This window comes from Chaetura pelagica, unplaced genomic scaffold, assembly GCF_000747805.2.
Source record: "Chaetura pelagica isolate M959 unplaced genomic scaffold, ChaPel_1.0 scaffold205, whole genome shotgun sequence".
NCBI classification, from domain to species: domain Eukaryota; kingdom Metazoa; phylum Chordata; class Aves; order Apodiformes; family Apodidae; genus Chaetura; species Chaetura pelagica.
Genome location: NW_009953318.1, coordinates 693781 through 712942, shown reverse-complemented (window position 1 = coordinate 712942; position 19162 = coordinate 693781). Strand labels below are relative to the sequence as shown.

General features: G+C 37.6%; 1 protein-coding gene across 1 annotated transcript; it reads left to right on the top strand.

Moving 5' to 3' along the window:
* The first annotated feature begins 263 nt into the window (after positions 1 to 263).
* TSPAN14 (tetraspanin 14) lies at positions 264 to 17950 on the top strand. Its single transcript, XM_009998112.1, has 8 exons — positions 264 to 344; positions 8584 to 8634; positions 11148 to 11294; positions 12164 to 12334; positions 14217 to 14342; positions 15972 to 16016; positions 16531 to 16650; positions 17879 to 17950. Exons 1-8 carry the CDS (start codon positions 264 to 266, stop codon positions 17948 to 17950), a joined length of 813 nt encoding a protein of 270 aa, XP_009996414.1.
* The last annotated feature ends 1212 nt before the right edge of the window (positions 17951 to 19162 follow it).

Sequence of the window (19162 nt, the reverse complement as noted above, 5' to 3'; positions counted from 1 at the left end):
TTTTTGGGTGTCCCTCCCTGTTATTATCTTCTTATCTTAAAGAAGATAGTATTATTAAGCAACATGTTTAGAGAGGGTTTAGACTCAACAGAAGTTCCTGAGCTGACTTTAAGCATACCTCTGAATTGCATACAGTACAGTTAATATAATCCCCGTCTCAAAAGAGCAAAAGAGATCTGGGAAAAAATACTTTATTCTTAAAATTCCTTGCTGCCTAATTCTTTTTACCCTTTCTCTTCAGTGCAGACGCTGTGCTACAGAAGATGCACTATTACCGATATTCTAATGCAGAAGTCAGCTGTTGGTACAAATACCTCCTCTTCAGCTACAACATTATCTTCTGGGTGAGTACAAAATATACTGAAATAGTGTTACTAACTTGCTGTATATTTCCTAAAGAGGACTGGCTGTAATATTTCCCCGAAAGCAGAAAGCTGGTGTATGCTAAGTCCCAGGTGTTTTGGAATTGGAGCAGCTTCTACCATATGGGAAAGTAATTATTATTTAAAACTATATGGATAATTATTCCTCACAATCTATCCCTTTTTTTGTCCCTTCCTTGTTATCTTACATTCTGAATGAAGATAAGGGAATGAAGCAGATAAAACTAGTTTGTTTTTTTTTTAATGGAGAAAGGAAAAATCTAATTAAAGGAGTTGTCAAAATAAAATAGTATAGTCTCTTGTTGCTGCAAGGCCTCATCTTTTGAATGATGGAGGCCATTAAATGCTGTTTATTTGGGCAAATGTTAGAGCTACCTTTGTAAGTGCAATTAAGTGGTATGTTAAGTTGCTTCCCTGTTAGGAAAACTCTCTTCTAATACCTTCCTTTGCATAATCTGATCTCTGTGTTGGGGTGGTATAGCTGTAAATACTGTGCATAAGAGAAGAAAGGAACTGCTCCAGGGATGTGTCAACAGCTGATGTTACAACATAGTCAAGATCTTAAATGTAGTGCTCTTTGGGTAGCAAAATTGTTTGGTACTGTCTTGAAATACTTAGCTAGGAACTAGCTTGCCTATAGTGTTTGCTTAGAATTGTCAATGTTGAAAAGGGGTTCAAAACCAGGTATGTGGTTTTAGATGTGCAAGTTCACTGAAGCACCTAACTGCCTTGAATAAGAAGGTGATTCAAAGGTTAGTGCATAGGCATTGCATTGGAAGTAGTTAAGATATCTGTGAGGAGGAGATGAAGGTAAGGATGCAGTTCAGATAAACTTGATAATTCTTTTCATAACTTGCATGGCAATTGTTAGGAGTTCACACCTGAAGTAATGGAAATTGCTGTAGTAGAAAGGCATGGATAGTCATGGAGAAGTGCAGATAGACTGAACTTTGTGGTACCAGCAGCTTGGATTGCTGTTCTGATGCAGAGTTGAAATATTTCTTAGCATGTTTGGTTTTTTTTCAAAGCCAAAGGGTTCAGATAGTAAAGAATGGAGGTATGGTATGAAGAAAATTAAGAGTTAAAATTGATTCTCCTGATCCTGACTTGCCTGAGATCAGTAGGTGTGCTAGAGAAGACCATATTAATTCTACTTGTTTGTTGTGATTCCTTAAACCATGTATACTTTTTGTTACCTAAAATTTAAGGTATACGGAATTATTACCCAAAATTGTATTTAACTTCAGCAAAAAAATGGGATTTAGTGTCTGAACATGAATTGCAGGATGCAGGATCTTGTTTTACTTCTTAATAATTACTTGGTATTTTGCTTGATTAACCCACATAAACTTTTGGTAAACTAGGTTGGTGTTTCTGCATGTTTTGACTGTTTTGGCAGTATTTAAGGTAGAAAATAAGCTTTTTTGAAAGCTGCATGTTTGATGGACAACTCTGAATTAATTTAGAAATGTAGAACAGTCTAGGCTTGATGGAACTTCTCAAAGTCATTTGGCCCGGTTTTCTATTGAAAGCAAGACCTGTAGGGTAGAAAAGAGCTGCTCAAAGGGAAAAGCTGGAAGTCTTGTGAGCTGCTTGCTCATCAATTTTCTGCTGTCTCCAGCCTAATAAACATCTTAAAGGACCAGGAAATAGTGAGACTGCAATGTCTGGCTATTGGTGTTGAAAACCACAGAACTTCTGCGACTCTTGACACGTTTTGTTAACTGTGCAATGTTTTCACATATAGTACTCACCTGTAGCATTTTCTGTAGTATTAAGCCACAGAGGAGTTTATTCTTGTGTGGATAACAGAGCATAAAATCTGTCAGTGGTTTGTGTGGAAACCAGTAAGGGTTAATTTGCCACAGTGTTGCCATAGTTCTTTAGTGATGCTTTTTTTCCTGTCACAACTGAGGATTCTTATAATGTCCTCGTGTTTAAGTATGTGCTTAAAGGCCACCAGCTCCGTAGTTATTTTTCTTCTATTATAGTACAACTTATGTGTACCTGTAATGGAGTGTGGTGCAAAGAGAAGTAGTACTCATCAAGCTGTTCTGGTTTTCAGATAAATAGCTTTGTAACTGCATGGATGCTTTTCAGCAGTTAGTGTGGGGTATATGTGAGAAATGGTCACTCTTTTGTTAATGAATAAATTAGGATTGTTGTGGACCTCTACTTTTTGGTGAGTGCCTCATGAAATGAGCTCTATTACTGTTTTTTATGGGTAAACAACCTTTGAAAAACTGAATTTTTTTTTGTCTTTACTATCAAGTATTTGCCTCTGCTTGTTCGCAGGATTTAATTTTATATTTTTCTGTTTCTTTGTTTTTTATTCACTGCGGAGTCATTACATTGCACTTCTTTCAAATTTCTTTTTTTTCTGCATTCTCTTGAAATTAATGATGAAGATCCAAGGGTAGTTTTTCATTTCCTGAGAAATATTTTTAAGGAAGATACACAGAAAAGTTGAGGAAAATTTGAAATACAGCTTGTGTGTTTCAGCTGGGCTTTTGACCAGAGGAACTGGTTTTCTAAACAGGTGCTAGTAGTCTTGGTAGCTTGCTCAGTGAATGGTCTGAGGCTTCTGCTGAGAAGTTACTATCAGGGTGGACTAGTGAGTTATGTTTAAGTACAGCTCTTTGATAAGTTTGGCACCTTTAGTTGTGAAACAAGCTATGTAAATGTTGAGTGGGAGACTAGACACTTCTATAGGCAATGCATGGATCATTTAGTTCTGATTTAGGACCCTATGACATCTGGCTGGGACGACTAGTCTAACAGTCTCTTTAATTCGACAAATCCATAGTGTGTAGAACGAAGTACACTTTCTACGTGCCTTAAGAAAACTTAAGGACTACAAAATCAGAAGGGAAGTGTAGCCATGACTTGGAAAAGCAGTGTTTAAGGAGGAAATGGATTCATTTTTCTTGGCTGGCAGTACAGGTGCTTGTGTGAGCTTGTTATGTGAGTGTGCAGACAACCGTTTGCCCGTTTAAGCTGATACTAGAGGTTTGATGGTAGCTCACTATCAAACTTACATCTCAACTTACTACACACTTTATTCAATAGCCAGGTAATTTGCATGTAAAAGAGATGGATTTGTTCTTCTGTCACTCTTAAAGATCCCTGTAGACTTGCCCGATTTAGCTCTAAAGGTAGTATCAGTAACTGTATAAACTTTGATGTTAGATCATGTAATGACAGTGAATAGTTTACAGAATATTTACATTTTTTAGTGGGTAGCTACTTCAGTTTGTGTCATGTTCCAAATACAGTTTGTATAAATTAGGGTGAAACAAAATATTGAACTCAAAGATGACAGATATGACTATTTTAATAATAGCAAGCTCAGTTTAAACAGCTTTTAGAAATACATAAATCTTCTTTCTTCGGAAGTTTTTTTTCTGACGGACAACTTGGCAATAGAAGGTTCAGTTCTAATGACGTTGAATCAGTTGTGGGTGGCTGGTTTGCAAAAATATTTTTTCTATTCTTTGTGCTTGGCTTTCCCATGTAAGAAAGGGAATGGAGGTCATAGGAAGGCTTTATCTTCCTAGGCATTATTTTAATGTGAGGTTACTTTATTTTCATCTTGCTTTTTAAGCATGGTAAGAAGTTTTAACTTCTGTAAGTATACTTGTTTTAATAAGTAGTGATGAGGTAGTAATACAAACATAAAGAGCCATTAAGTGCTCAGAAGTTTAAGAGAAATTACCCCTTTGCAGCAAGACTGGACCTCTTTCAAAGCTTGTGTGTGTGTGTGAAATAGCTTCATTTGTCATACTGAAATTAAAAGTCTGCAGTAATACAAGGTGAAGAGCTTGGTTCTGGTATCTTTCTGTTCTTAGTCATTTTGCATTTGAGTACTTCTGTGAAAGCCCCAGCAGAGGCAGGAGTCAGGGGGTGGACAGCTAATCTCAGGGGCAGTGCAGGGGTGCCCTGTCTTGGGGTGCAGCAGTACTCTGACTTCTAACCTGGATTTGGGAGAGCCTGGGTGGTAAAAGGATGTACCCCAGTCACTTGTCTCTGGTGCTTGTCTCTTTGTCTCTACTTGAAGGATTTTTTGGGGTAGTCCATGAATGGCACCTCAGCCAGTGAAGTAAAGGATTACATATGTGCTCTGCCAAAGCATTTGAAGTTGCATGAGCTCAGTATCTCTCAGATGAAGCGAGAGGAAAGGGTAAGTAGCTTTTAGGTGCTGTCATCTTTGTTTATCTTCTAACGCTCTGTAGCTTTGGGTGTGGCTTTTAATGGTTTTTGGAGAAAAAAAAAACAACTTTTCACTCATGCTGTAGGAGACGTGGCATTTTTGCCCAGAACGTGCTGATAAATTAGGTGCAGACATTCTCTTAAGGTCTAGAAAAAAATTCTGAGGTAATATTTGAGAAGTAAGACAAGACCGAAGCTAGCATAACATTTTTTTTGGCTTTTGCACCATATGTTGTTTTTCAGGAACATCTAAAACAGCAATGCTGTGCCAGGAAGATGAAAGATTACACCACCAGGTGGTTTCCTGACCCTGAGAGGAAAAGTCTGGGAAGAGACAAGGGTAGGAAGGAAGGGCTGTAGGCTGCTGATTACTCTGCCATGGGTGGAGCTACAATGTAAAATAGGATTGTACAGAGGATGAAAAAAATGTTTGCTGTAGCAGTAATATCTTGTGCTTACAAAAACTGAGTACAGTAGGAATGCATTCCCATTGCTTCTAATAGGACTGTGAGGCAGGCTGACCCAAAATTAGTTGGTGTGCAAGGGTTGTCTTGCAAGAATTATGTTTAGCTGCAACCTGGAATTGAGAAACAAATTAAACTTGTTTATTGGTTGGAAGAGTGATTCCAGTAGCATAGTCAAAGTAATTCCACGTGTGGTTGGGAGTGGATAATTCTTAAGCTAGATGTAATTGTGCATGGTGTCTTGGGGTTGATGTCAGTATTGCGTGTCAACTGAGCACAGCTTACAGCTCTATGCAATATGTTAATAATGTGTATTTTTAAGTTCTAAAGCAGGAAATGACCAAGTGCTGGTTACTAGTTGTAGTTTCCTGCTCAAAGGAGTACAGTCGAGCTGCTCTGTGTAAGTTTCCATCTAACCTTTCATGCAGGATATGGATTACATAACTCTTCAGTGTAGAAGCAAGTTGGGTCATCCAGTTAGTTCTTGCTTGTGTGTCATCCCGATTCTGGTGAAAGGCAGATTTCCAAATGTCTCTCAGTTGAAACAGAGACACAAGCTCACCCCGGGGAACACTTTTGGTTAGCGCTCGTACTTCTCAGCTGTCCTCCCATTTGCATGGCCCAGAAATTCAGGGAGCTGATGAAAGTGAAAACTTTCTGAGTTTAGGCTGATCCCTGGTCTGCCTGATAGCAGTCACTTGAATACCTCTTTGCTAGAGTGTTGAAGAGGAGGCTCTTTTCCTGATGCTAATTCACTGTAAAAATCTGTATTGGATGTACTCAATCATGCTAACTTCTGAGGTAGTTCTATCACCATGGTTTTACAATAGTTTTCAAGTAGATTCTTTATCTTGCAAGTGGAATGTAAAGCAAATAAAGCTCACTAGGTTTAATAACTGTGATTTTACTTCCTTGCAAATTAGTTGTTGTGGTAATTGTGCCCGTAAATGTAGTGGCTGATGGCTTTGTTTTTTCTGCAAGTACATCATACTCCACTGTTATGGTTTTTTATGTTGAAGAAACCTAATGCATGTGGCTTGGCTGCTTCTAGTGAAAATTATGAATCACTTGAGTCTTAGCTGAATTATGTTTTGGATTTAACCACTTTGATTCTGTGACACTAAATTTATTTTTCTGCTGTTAAACTACCTTTAGATAGTTTGCATAGGTGTTCATGGAAGTAGCTTTGCAAAAATAGTGTGGTTTTGTGAAACTGAACACTATAGAGAGAACAATGTTTGTATTCAGAGGTGAGGATGAAGCATGCTAGTGGAAAATCTAGTTAATCAAGAATCTATTGCAATTTAATTAAATTGATAATTATCATGAAAGGCAGCCAGTCTGAAGAGGACACCCTATTTGTGTATTTAATAGCACTGTATTAATGTTAAACAAACTAGTTTGTATACAAAATGCATAAGATACACATCCTCCCAATTCTTTTTTTCCTCATTTATTGAGAAAATGTTTCTAAAGATCTAGCTCTGTCTACTGTGTTCCTTACTCTGGTAATTGGAAATTACACCAGCTGTCTTCACCTCTTGTCCAGCAGTCGTAGAGCTTTTGGAATGAGAAAAGGTGAAGGATGTATCAATTGCATGCAGTGTGTAGTGTAATGACATATCAGTTTGATACTTTATTTATTATTTTTTAAAAACTATTTTGCTTCTTCATCTGAAAATCACAACATTAAGACTTAGGGGTAATCTGAGTTAATATTCTGTTCATATCCATGTGGTTTTTAATAGAATTTTTAAAGTTGTCCTTTGATCTAAATCACCACTTCAAATTTCCTCAGCTTATACAGAGTCTGAGAAAAGTAGTTGTTATGCTGTTGATTATTAAGCGACATCTGGAAATTGAACTTAGCACTGCTTTGCCCAGTTGCAACTCTTTTCATGTGTTAGTAATTGATTTGGTTGGTTAACCTGTGCGCTTAAGCCATAAATCATGACCTAACACTTCATGCCTGGACAGAGCTTCACATAATTTGAGTAACTTTTAGAGAATGGTATGAATGACACTTGTAGCCTTTTTTGACTTTCCTTTCTCCCAATCCCTCCAGCAGAGCAAACTGCATTTGTCCTGAGTGCAGTTTAGGGTCAGGAGGCAGTGGACCCATCAGTACTTAAAATCTACACATCTATTTTCTTGTGTAACTGTAAGAGGGTGCCATTTTTCTTCCTTGCCTGTGCTTGTGGGGTATTTCCTGTGATACTGGTTTAGTTCATGGAACGTGCTGCATTTCCTAGGGGAAACACCTTTTTCAAGGTGTTTTTTGTTACTGGGTTTTACTTGTCAATGTGTGTAAGGCTCAGGGGTGGGAAGCAACCTCAGTCCTTCATATGCCCCTAAAGCATAATATCTACATGCATTTTAAATACCTCCACTGCAACCTGTTCCAGTGCTTGACAGCCCTTTTCATGAAGGAATTATTTCTAATATCTAGTCAAAAACCTCCCCTGGTGCAACTTTGAGGCTGTTTCCTCTTTCCTTTCACTTGTTACCTGGGAGAAGAGACCAACCCCTGCCTTGTTAGTCTCCTTTCGGGTAGCTGTAGAGAGAGTCATAAGGTCTCCCCTCAGCCTCCTTTTCTCCCGACTAGACAAGCCCAGTTCCCTTATTTGCTTTTTATAGGATTTGCTTTCCAGGTGCTTCAGCAGCTTTGCTGCTCCTCTCTGGACATGCTCCAGCACCTCAGTGTCTTTTAAGGGTGTATGAACATTGCAGGGTAGAATGTAATTTTAAGTAATTACAGGGAGCTGCCCTCAGATTGTAGAGAGGTCATTTTAACCTGATTATTGAAATTGGATATTAAAGACAAACTGCCTGAGAATGGAGAATGGGAATAAATTACTAGAACAAGAAACTTCTGCTTCATGTGGATTGATGTAATTAGGAGTATTTATTATATACACATAGGAATTTGGTGTAGGGTTTGCACATTGTCACTTAGATTTGTTGCTTATTGAAAGTGGATGGACCATTACTTCAGCTTAATTTATAAAAGCTTAAGCAAGGTAAGGTTTCAGAAGACAAAGTGTATCTAATTAGAGAAGAGGGTAATGTAATGAGCCTTGACACTGAGAAGTTATGAAAAGTCAAGCATGGCTACTGTCTGGGAGTGGTACTATACAATGACTAAATAGGGAATAGACTCAAAATGTACTAAATATTCTGAAATCTTCATTAGTGTGCAGGCAGAAGGTTTAGAGCAAGTCACTAGGACAAGGATAACTCCCACCTGCTTGCAGCTGTGGAACAGTTAATTTAGTACTGTGTGCTTCTTGAGTAATCATGAATAATCTAATTGAAATGCTCTAAAGTAGTTTATAAGATGCAAGAATGCTGTGGAATAAAAGCACTTTAATTTCTTTTTGCGTGACGTTGACTCATGGGAAGATGTCGAACTGCTATTGTCTGATACTAAAGGCAGTGTTTGTTTTACTTGAGCAACATGCTACTGGCTAACTGTTTTAGAATCATTGAATTCTGTATCTAATTCTTTTGTTTTGTTTTTGTTTTAGCTAGCTGGGGTGGCCTTTCTTGCAGCTGGTCTGTGGGCATGGAGTGAGAAGGTAAGTGTAGAAGTGACTGGTCTTTGTTTTGTGGCTGCCCTCCCCTGCCTCCTGCCCCAGTAAAACTACTTTCTCAGGAAAGGCAGCCAAGGTTAAATGTAGCATCTGAGCTCAGGACTATTCAAATGATCTAAAGGGAATTTAGTTGGAGTTCCATTCTTATCTGTGATCAGGTGTTTAGCTGTAGCCCTTGATGTTTAGGCCTTTTTTAAAAAGGTTTCTGGGGAGAGTTTAAATTTAATGAATAGTCCTTACGAACTTGGTTGTCTTTTGAAAATGTGTTTTTAAAAATGCACTTATCTGGCCACCTCTAAAACAGTATTTGGAAGGAATGTAAAAGATCTCTCTTTTTATATTAAAAAAAAAAAAAAAAAGTATTTGAGACAGTCTTTCTCAAGTATTCCACTCTTCAGGCCATCTCTTCTGCTTTTCTCTGCATTGAATTAGCCTAGCTAATCTTGGTATGTGTTTCTTGATTGTGGGATCTAAGCCAAAGCATGATTAGATGAGACTTTCATAATTAATTCAGTACACCGTTTGATAGTTAGATGTGAGGTCTTGGTAAGAATGGAAGTGTGTCACTGGTAACACTAACTAGAAAAGTCTGTTACCCAAGGCTTTCTGAATGCTGAGAAATGTATAAACCATGTCCACTCTTTAACAGGCTATTTCAGTTGTTACTCACCAGCTATTGCAAGGCAATTCCAAATTCTACAGTTCAATTATTTTTTTTTCCTTTCCATCCTTTCAATCAGTTTTGATAAAAGCAGTTTGGTTGTCTTGCTGTTGCTGGATTAACAACCCTAACGAGATCTGTTATGGAACACATGAAAGAAGATGAACTGCTGCATATCACTACAGTGCTGTTAATCAGTGTCTTTGCAATAAGACGATGAAGTTTCTCTGTGTGAATTTTTTTCTAATGTTGTGTTTTGAAGACATTATTTTTGTTAAGTAAGCTCTTAAATGCTAAGTGATATGGGTTTTTTCCAAGGTATTCTCTTAGGATGTATTTTATTTGCACTAAACTCTAGCACAAATACCTGAGTAGCAAGATAAAAATCTACATTCACTAGACTGCTTATCTGAATGACTTTACAAGTCTCTCTGATATCTTTCTCATGCACTAAATGTAGTTAGCCTAAGATTATACTTCATAAAGAGAAACCAGAAGATAGTAAACATGTAATTATGGGGTATTATACTGTGTTGATTTTTGTTACTTCACTGTTTTAAGGGGTAAGTATGTCCTTATTGAAGATGTTCTGTATACTGCTGATAAGTGTATAATAAACACTCATACTATTGGAAGGCTGCCTCGATGTCCCTACAAATTGTTAACTTGAAGAGTTTCTGTTGTTTGTCCAATCTGTTCTCTGCATGTTGCATCTTGTTCATGCATTTTACTTGAGAAGCCTGTATTTTATCATCCCTGGAAATGGTCTTGTCCCTGGACATGTTAAGGCCAGATTGGTCAACGTGGTCTAGTGGGCAGGAAGGGACATCTCTGCACCAGGACACTGGCACAGCCCCATGTCATCTGCCAATCTGTTCAGAGTTTGGTGATGAAGAGTTGACCTGTGGAGAGCTGGTGGTAGAGGGTTGTCTTAGACCCCTAGTGTAGGTGTCTCTGCCCATGCAGGGGGGTTGGAACTAGTTGATTGTTAATGCCCCTTCCAAACCAAACTATTATATGATTCTATATGTTTATGATGGAATTTTGGTGGTAGCTTGTATAAAAACTAAAGTTTGCTTAAAACCTAATCTAGAGGTAGGGACTTCACTGTGTTAGCATTACTTTTGCACAGACTTAGAAATTCTGTCCTAAGATCTGGTCAGACAGGCTTAATAAGTAAGGTTATTGTGATTCTTTCATTATCAAGATATATGGTGTCTCTGGATGGTTAACAAAAAATTAATTATATTGTTTCTAAATTAGGCAAATTGCAAGTTTTCCCTTGAAAACCAAAACATTTTGTTCCACTCCCTTAAAATGTCACCCATAACCTGCTTTCTAGTTAGAATATTTCTGCCTTTCTGTCACCTAAATAATGGGATTGGAAAAAATATTTTCTCTAAGTTGTTTAGAGACTTTGAAATAGGAAATGCCCTTGTGATTGATATATTTCAAGTTAATGTAAGGTATTAGTTTTTTTGCCTTAAAACAAAATTAATATTCAGTGATGATATTGAACTTTTGGCTCCATCTTGTGGAAGCTTGTTTGGCAAATAGATCTAGGAAAATGTAATCTGAGAAGCTGACTGCACTGGGTTTACTTATTAAAATAATTAATAGCTATAACTTTGCACTAATACTTTCTCTGCTAGGGTGAAGGAAATTGGTATCATCAACCATTTTACAACATGACTTCTGTGTGGGTTGATGTTGCCAAGCTCAAGGGTTTGCTACCAATTCGTTCAGAATCATGTGGAAGTCATGGACTTCAAAAAGGAATGTTGAATAAAAAGCATCCTTATAGTAGTCTCCCTTGAGCATGCCTTTTCTCTTGCAGGGTGTTTTGTCTGACCTGACGAAGGTGACTGGTCTTCATGGTCTGGATCCAGTGGTGCTTGTCTTAATGGTGGGAATAGTGATGTTTACTTTGGGATTTGCAGGTTGTGTAGGAGCACTAAGAGAAAACATCTGCCTTCTGAAGTTTGTAAGTAACGTCATTATATAACTGGATTATCAAGTGTGTGAAAACTGGGAATGATGGGCGAAGAGCTAGTAGCAAGCCCAGATAATTATTTTACAGAATTCAGTTTGTAACAACGTATATGGCAGTCTTGCTCCTGATGAGCCTCTGAGTAATGATATTAAAAGCAGTGTAGGTTCAAATCTGTGTATATTTTCCCCTTTTTGGAAAACATTCCTTTACCTTTTCAATAATTTTGCTGTAAAACATTATACGGTGGCGTTAAGGTACGTGTATCAGAATATAACATTGTGCATATAATATCACAAGGCAGGATGTGCTGGAATGTATTCAGTGAGTTAGGAGTTACTGAGAAATGTTACAGTGGCTTAGGGTGAACAGAATCCCTTAAAAACTTAAAAATTTTATTCTAATAGGTTGGTGAGGAAAACTTGGGGATTTCGGTGAATGATGTGAAATCTAGGATGGTTGTTGTTATACTGAGGCTGTTTCTTTGCTTTGGATCTGAAAACAGTTAAGCTGGACAAAAAATATAAAGTTGGAAACCATTCAAGAAGTAACCGCAAGACTACTTTAGCCCTGTGTTTTGCAGATTCTCGTTTACTAATATTTTCAGTGCTGTGCAAAATTACTGTGGTATGGTGCTTATTTTACTGACTAATTCAGGTGACCAAAATAAGACGATAACTGCCACTTGGGCGTTTCTTTGTCGTGTTCTCTTTTAATGGGCTGTGTTATCACAGTATCTGTACTGAGAACGTTAACCTAATTCTCTGTGTCTATTTCTGGTGGACTTGGAGTAGGGACGCATTCAAAATAAATGGGTGTTTTCTAATTTGGGACTTTTTTTCCCGTTTTTTTCTTTTTTCCAGTTCTGTGGAGCCATTGTGTTTATATTTCTGCTGGAGCTGGCAGTGGCAGTTCTGGCTTTCCTTTTCCAGGACTGGGTAAGGGACAGGGTCAAGGAATTCTTCGAGAATAATATTAAATCCTACCGAGACGATATTGACCTCCAGAACCTCATTGATTCACTGCAAAAAATTGTAAGTTCATATCCTGACATTTCTTTCATGCATTCTAGGAGAATATGACGGTTTGGAAGTCTTCCTTTTTGTTGCAGAGCTATCGTATTCTGTGGCTAATAGTAGTCATCTTACAGATGTCATCTTGCACGTGTTGTTTTGCTCTTTCTGCATTGAAAGCATCAGGGAGGCAAGTTATTCTGAGATAGTGCTGTTCTAATTGTGAATGTAGAAACTCTTCCAAGCAGCTTTTTGACTTTCTAGGCTTGCACCCCTGTTCTGATCAGTGTTGCACTGGTTTAAGTGAGAAGTAAACATGAAACCTCTGAACCTATTTATCTTGAAAAATATTGTACAATGGAACTGGTAGTCTGTACTCTTTATTTTGGGCAGCGGTGTGGGATACCTGTTTGGTCAACTGTGTATTACCAGCAGCTTACCTATCCTGTTCATTCACTCTTGTGTGCATTGGGGCACTGGGTGCAAACTGGAACATAGGAGGTTCCCTGTAAACATCAGAAAAAATTTCTCTACTGTGAGAGCGACAGCACTGGAACAGGCTGCCCAGAGAGGCTGTGGAGTCTCCTTCTCTGGAGGTGTTCAAAACCCGCCTGGACATGTTCCTGTGTGATGTGCTCTGGGTGCTTCTGCTCTGGCAGGGGGGTTGGACTAGATGGTCTTTCAAGGTCCCTTCCAACCCCTAAGATTCTGTGATTCTGTCATATTGAAACATCCTCTAACTAAGCTGCCTGGATGGATTTCAGTGCTGTTTTGCTTTAGCTTTTAGTACTAAGGACACTTTTTTTGTAAGGTGAGGCTCGTCCTGGCCATGGAGGAAGCCAGTAATTGTCTCAGCCTTGTCCACTCTGTTCTTGGTCTTTCTTTGTATCTCATTTCAGTGCAGTCAACCAGGCTAACAGGCTAAGCTGATTTACAGTTGAACTCCAATTAAGTACTTTTCAAAGAAAATAAAAGGCTGAACTGACTAAAAGGAGTTCAGTAGCCAGATTGACAAGCTAATAAACCTGTAAAAGGAAAGACCAGAAAAAATCACTGAATCAGCCTGTCATTGATCCATACCTGAAAGTGCTGAGGAAGGAGGAGTACGCAGTGTGGATTAGCAAGGCTTGAGCAGCGAGGTGCATCGGTGTGTTCCAATGCCTTGCTGAAGCTCATCTTCTAAGGAGCTATGCTCCTTAGGCTGACTTGCTCTGTTTTGTGTAGGCCTTGGGACCTAGTGAGCTTTTTGTAGGCAGCTTCTTGCTCTGGCTAATTAAGTTATTTTCAGGCCTGTAAGTGACCTCATAGTCTGTACCTTACTCAGGCAGATTAGCCTGTTAAGTGGTTATCTGGCTTTTTACAAAGGTGTAAATGTGTGAGGGAGAAGGGACTAGAAAGACAAAAATGAGCCTCTCTTGCTTTATTCATGGTACATGTGTTAGTATTTTTTTTTTCTTGGAGTTTTTTCTATTCTGGCCATTCTATTCTGATCTGTTTAGTCCTGGTTCCTGCAAAAACTGTGTAAACAATTCTGTCTATTCACATCTGTCTGTCACAACTCGATAACTTCTGAATCTGTGTACTGACTTGTATAAACTGTTTTGTTGTACCATTTATAGATGTACACTGATTGTATCTAGCAATTATATGTAAAGTGATAATTTTTGTTATTTTGCTTGTCATGCTGACGTCTATTTCCAGGAGCAGTATTCCAGATGTGTTGCTTTGGCTTCATAGAACCACAGTATTGATTACTCATTTTTTATTTTGATGTTACTATTGATTCTGTACAGCCTTAGAGAAAGTGATGATGATGAACAAGTATTATTCCAGAGAGTTTTTTCAGTGGATACATGGTCTCTCAAATAGGCTCAAGTGCTACGTGTTGGTTTCTTTATTGCAGAACCATTGCTGTGGTGCCCAAGGTCCAGATGACTGGGACTTTAACATATACTTCAACTGCAGCAGTGAAAGCAAAAGTCGTGAGAAGTGTGGCGTTCCTTTTTCCTGTTGTATCCCTGATCCTGCTGTAAGTTGTTTCCTGGCTTTGTATTGCTCTGGTGTTGTTGAAGAGTTGGGAGAGGAAGTACTGCCTGAATAAGATGTGATGACTGGGCCTTTAGAAATTCTTCTAAATTATCACAAATTGCTTTTGCGCAGACAAACTTTTCGTGTTTCTTTTCTATCCTTCTTAGAATCCAAATGTGGCAACCTCTAATACACCTGAAAATGTATTGTCATGAGAAATTAAATCTATTTTTGTATAGCCTGAGTCTGCAAGTGTTCATGTCTGATACTGTTTTAGTCCCAGCGCATTGTTTCGTAGCATTCCTGGCCTCTGTTACCTACCTTGTAAGGACCTGGGAGCACCTTCTAAGCAATGTGTTTGCCCCTGTTAGAATTAATGTTACACCACCGTTTGCCAGACAAGTAGGAGTAACTCTCTATTTGCTGATTGTTTATTACTAACTATTAAAGTGCTTTTTCCCAAACTCAGTTTAAAGCATTTGAGTCAATTCTCTTTTTTTGGGAAGAGTTTGTTGCTTCTTGGTTAGATCTGTTTGCTAAACTTCAGGAAATATGACCCTTTCAGTGGAAGCCAAAATGAAGAGACAGGAACTAATGTATAATGCTTCACAGTATTAGTGAGAATAGTTACGGCTCAAAGTCAGTCCAGCAAAACTTGTGTGGAGCAGATAGTGTGGCCTGCCAATGGCTAAGGCTTTGATTCGCTTGGAAATCAGCCAAGAAAAGACTTTGTCAGGGATGTAGTCAATGTTCATGTTCCCTGGTAATTATTTTGAACTTTAATTTGGAGCAGTACTATTCACTGCAACTTTCTGTTGCTCATTCATTGTTTTAAGAGACATAAATATTCTAATGTTTTTAATATAAGATTCTATTCCTTGTGCTTCAATATAACTCACTATGCATTGTGTAAATTATGATAGAGTTTTGTAATACATACATTTTCAAAAGTCTCGTACAGAGAAAATGTCATAAAAGGACTGTCTGCATATTGAGAGAAACACTGTCATTGGATTGTGAGGGGTTTTGATCTGGAAGGTGTTTATGGTCTTTCTACTTGGCATTTGCAGCTGGAGTGTCTTGTCTTCAAAACTAGATATATCTTGGAGCTGGGTTATGTGTGAGATTTTGCACTATCAACTGAGGGGGCTTTAGTAGCTTGCAGCTGTTACTTAACTGATTGTGGTAGCAAATTGTATATCACTTGAAATAATGGAACTGTAAGGCATATTTCTCTACTGCAGGTGCAAATAGATCAGCCTGATACTTTTATCGTTACCTATATTTAGGTGTTACGTGAAATAGTAACATAAAACTGATCTTGGAAATGTAGATGTGTTACCTGTGTGCTGGCAGTACAGTTACTACACTTCATGTATGAATAATCCTTGATAGTATAAAGCCAAGCGTTAGAAGAAGCTTGGATTTCTGGTAGGAGATGTTTTTCTGCTAGTATACACCTTTGCTTTATAATTACTTTTTTATGTTCAGCTAGTGCTTTTCTCCTTTTTACTAAAAAAGCTTCTTAAAACAATCTAACAATCCTGATTTGTTTGTGAATCTAAAAGACAAAAACATTTGTGAACAGAAGTGAGTAGAATTTGATTGATCTTAAGTCTTTGTTTTGCAGCAAAAAGTTGTGAATACACAGTGTGGCTATGATATCAGGAAGAAGGTAAGGTGCTGGGATCCTGCTGTCTTCATGTTCTCTGCCTATATTGGCAAAACAGTGGAATTGCTGGTAGATTCAACAGCATAAATTCTGGGAAGTAATTGACTGTACTACATCACAAGTAGAGTGTGGTAGAGATTGTTCTTTATTTAAAGTAAGCTTGTACTGTGGGAGGGTGGATAAAACAAGTGATGGAAGAGGCATAGGGAAAGCTGTGTTTCAAGAAGGAGTAGGACTTGAGTTTCAAATGTGCATTTCAATTATTAGTTCTAGTAGTCTCTGAATTCTATGATCTGCTAATTCTAAAGTACTGCAGTAATAGGATTTGCAAGAAGATATTAGCATCAATGTCCAGCATTCTCTTATCTAATCCAGGCATACATATATATTCTGTGGGGTTAAAAACATTGCTGCGTAAGTGACAGATCATTAGTGTAGCTGTATCGTGTGATTGACTAATCTTAAAATAAACATTAGCAGAAAAGTAATATATCTTATTCTTCCTTTCTACGTTCAGAGCAAGAATGAATGGGATGATCAGATTTTTGTCAAAGGATGTATTGTTGCTCTTGAAGCTTGGTTGCCCAGAAATATCTACATGGTTGCAGGTGTCTTCATAGCTATCTCACTGCTCCAGGTTAGTTGTTTTTGTTATGCTACTTTGAAAAAAGTTTTAAGTTTGCAATTACAGACTTGTTGAAGGTGAAAGTAGTTATGAAAAGAGATAAATATTTTGACACAGTGGATTTTTTCTGTATGAGAATAATGTAAAAAAATCATTACAGGGATGGGGAGATTTTCCATTTAATGGACAAATGTTGAGCACACAGTGCTGGTAAAATACCTTTTCTCAGCCATGGCAATACTACCCTCTGCTTGGCATATTGATATTTTATCCCCAATTTATGATAGTACTTTATATGGCTTTGAGAGTTGCTATCTTGAGAAAAAGACCTTCAATTAGAAAGGCAATGTTCAAGAAACGAAGTCTAATCTTTTGACAGTGTATTGACTGACAATCATTTGATGTTGTCTTTTACATTGTGAGTTTCTGTGAAACCACTTTCAATCACTTGTATTTTCAAACTGGATCTTCTTTGTGCATTAAGCTGTCATGGTGTAACTGAAAATTAGGCATAACTTGTCTACTTCTAAACCAAACCTTAGGCCTTTCCAAAACTTTGCCTCAGTCTTTTGTTGTGTTTATAAGAATGTTACAGGAAATCTGCTTAGTTATGAAATTATCTTCAATTTGTTAAGAAAGCTTTTTCCCGAGAACTTGAGTGAATGTTAAAATTTAAATGTTAATGTCTCAGAATAATCTGGGACTTTTCTCGCTACTATTTGTGACAAGAATTTCATTTTAATACAGGTGACTGCATTATATATTTTTTAAAATTATCAGAAAATTGACTGGTTTGTCAAAAGTTACGGAATGAATGAAAATGCTTGATTTGTAATTTTAGCAATAGGCAAGTGTTATAAGACTCAAGTAAACTTGGCTAAGTCAATTTCTTCCAGCTTTAGGGCATCTAGAAGCTTATCATTTTGAATGCTTCTGAAGTGTTACATGAAATAATCTTCTCATGAGTTTTATTTCCTGCAGAAGTCTGCTGCCATTATTGCTTTTTAGCAGTAGGCAGGCTTTGACAGATAGTCAAGGTTGTGAAATGTTATCTGAACCTGCAAACGCTTGATGAATGCTCATGTTCAGTCACAAGAGTAGTTGCACTCACTTCAGAAGTAGGTTCCCATTTTGTGATAATCAGTAATGGTAATAGACTTTAATTTTTAGAGACATTTTGCAGACTTGTACATTCTAAGTGTTTCATCTCACAAGCAGTTTGTTATTTTTGTCTTTTTAGATTTTTGGGATTTTCCTAGCCAGGACATTGATCTCTGATATTGAAGCTGTAAAGGCAGGTAACGCCTTTTGAATATGAAAGCAGACACATGTTGCCAAAGTATACTTTACAGTTCCTGGGGTGAACACCAAGGTGGAAGAGATGCACAGACCAAGAATCTCCTTTTATTAAAAGCCTTATGTGGATTTTACTCCACTCATGCTTTTTGTTAGAAGCTGGTATAAAAAGATCTTTGAATACACGCCTGTCTACCTTTTTTCTAACAACTTGGTGCACCAGCTTTGGTCTCTGAGGAAGAAATGGAATTTCCCAAGACATTGACAGAACAAATCTTAAAGATTGTAGCAAGGAGACGTGAAACTGCTGTAAACTCTTTCCTTGAAGGATTGCCATGAAGATTGTTCTGTTTTCACTCCCAACTCTTGCTAGTCTCAAAACATAATCTGTTCTGAAGGTGTGCTGACTTCAGAGTCTTGAAGTAATTTTAATCTCTACAAGTAGACTCATACAATGATTTTTTATTTTTTTTATTATTTTTTTTAAGATACCCAGCAACCATAATCGTCATAGTATTGGAAACTGAAAAAAAAAAAAAAGCCAGTCACAAGTTCTCTTGTTCTTTGATTTTCAGCTGTGCAGAAGTAGGGGTATTTGTTTGACTGGGAATAACAGATGTATCAGACCTTGTGCTCAGCATCAGAGAGCTTAAGTAACCCATACTATTTTGAAAATGCAGGCCTTTTCTGAAAAGGGCAAAAATCCTAACTATAGCATTATATGTTAGAAATTCCCATTTCAGGCAAGGGGATGTGAATCCCTGGTGTTATTTCCTGTCTGAAAAAAATATACATATTCTTTATTTATAGAAGAAAAAACTTCCAAAATGCTTGGCTTGTTATGGATTAGTAATAACTTTTTTAAGTACTGTCTTCAGAATTTTCAAAATGCAGTTTGCCTCAGTAGGCAGCAAGCATGCTATGCTATCTGTTGATGATTTTTGCTTTTCCTCTAGTTTCTCTCACAACTGCTATATTGATCTTCACAGTTCCTAAGTGCTAATACCAGGACTGATCAAAAACATTCAAGTTCAGCATTGATCCCTCTGCAGTCTGTTTTTTAATGAGGAAATACATGTTTAGCGAAAGACTGGAATTGTTGATTTTTTTTAATCTTCTGCACAGCTATACAATCATCCGTTCTGCTTGTATTTGGATACATGGTTCACATGCCATTCATGATGTGATGAAGCAGAATGATTTGTTCACAGTAATTTTCTGCGTCAAA

Bases quoted from the DNA above. Each gene is read 5' to 3' on its own strand.
- TSPAN14 (XM_009998112.1), top strand. From the start codon at position 264: ATGCACTATTACCGATATTCTAATGCAGAAGTCAGCTGTTGGTACAAA. The intron at 12,335-14,216 runs GTAAGTTCATAT...TCTTTATTGCAG, and splicing joins TTGATTCACTGCAAAAAATT to AACCATTGCTGTGGTGCCCA. The intron at 14,343-15,971 runs GTAAGTTGTTTC...TTTGTTTTGCAG, and splicing joins GTTGTATCCCTGATCCTGCT to CAAAAAGTTGTGAATACACA.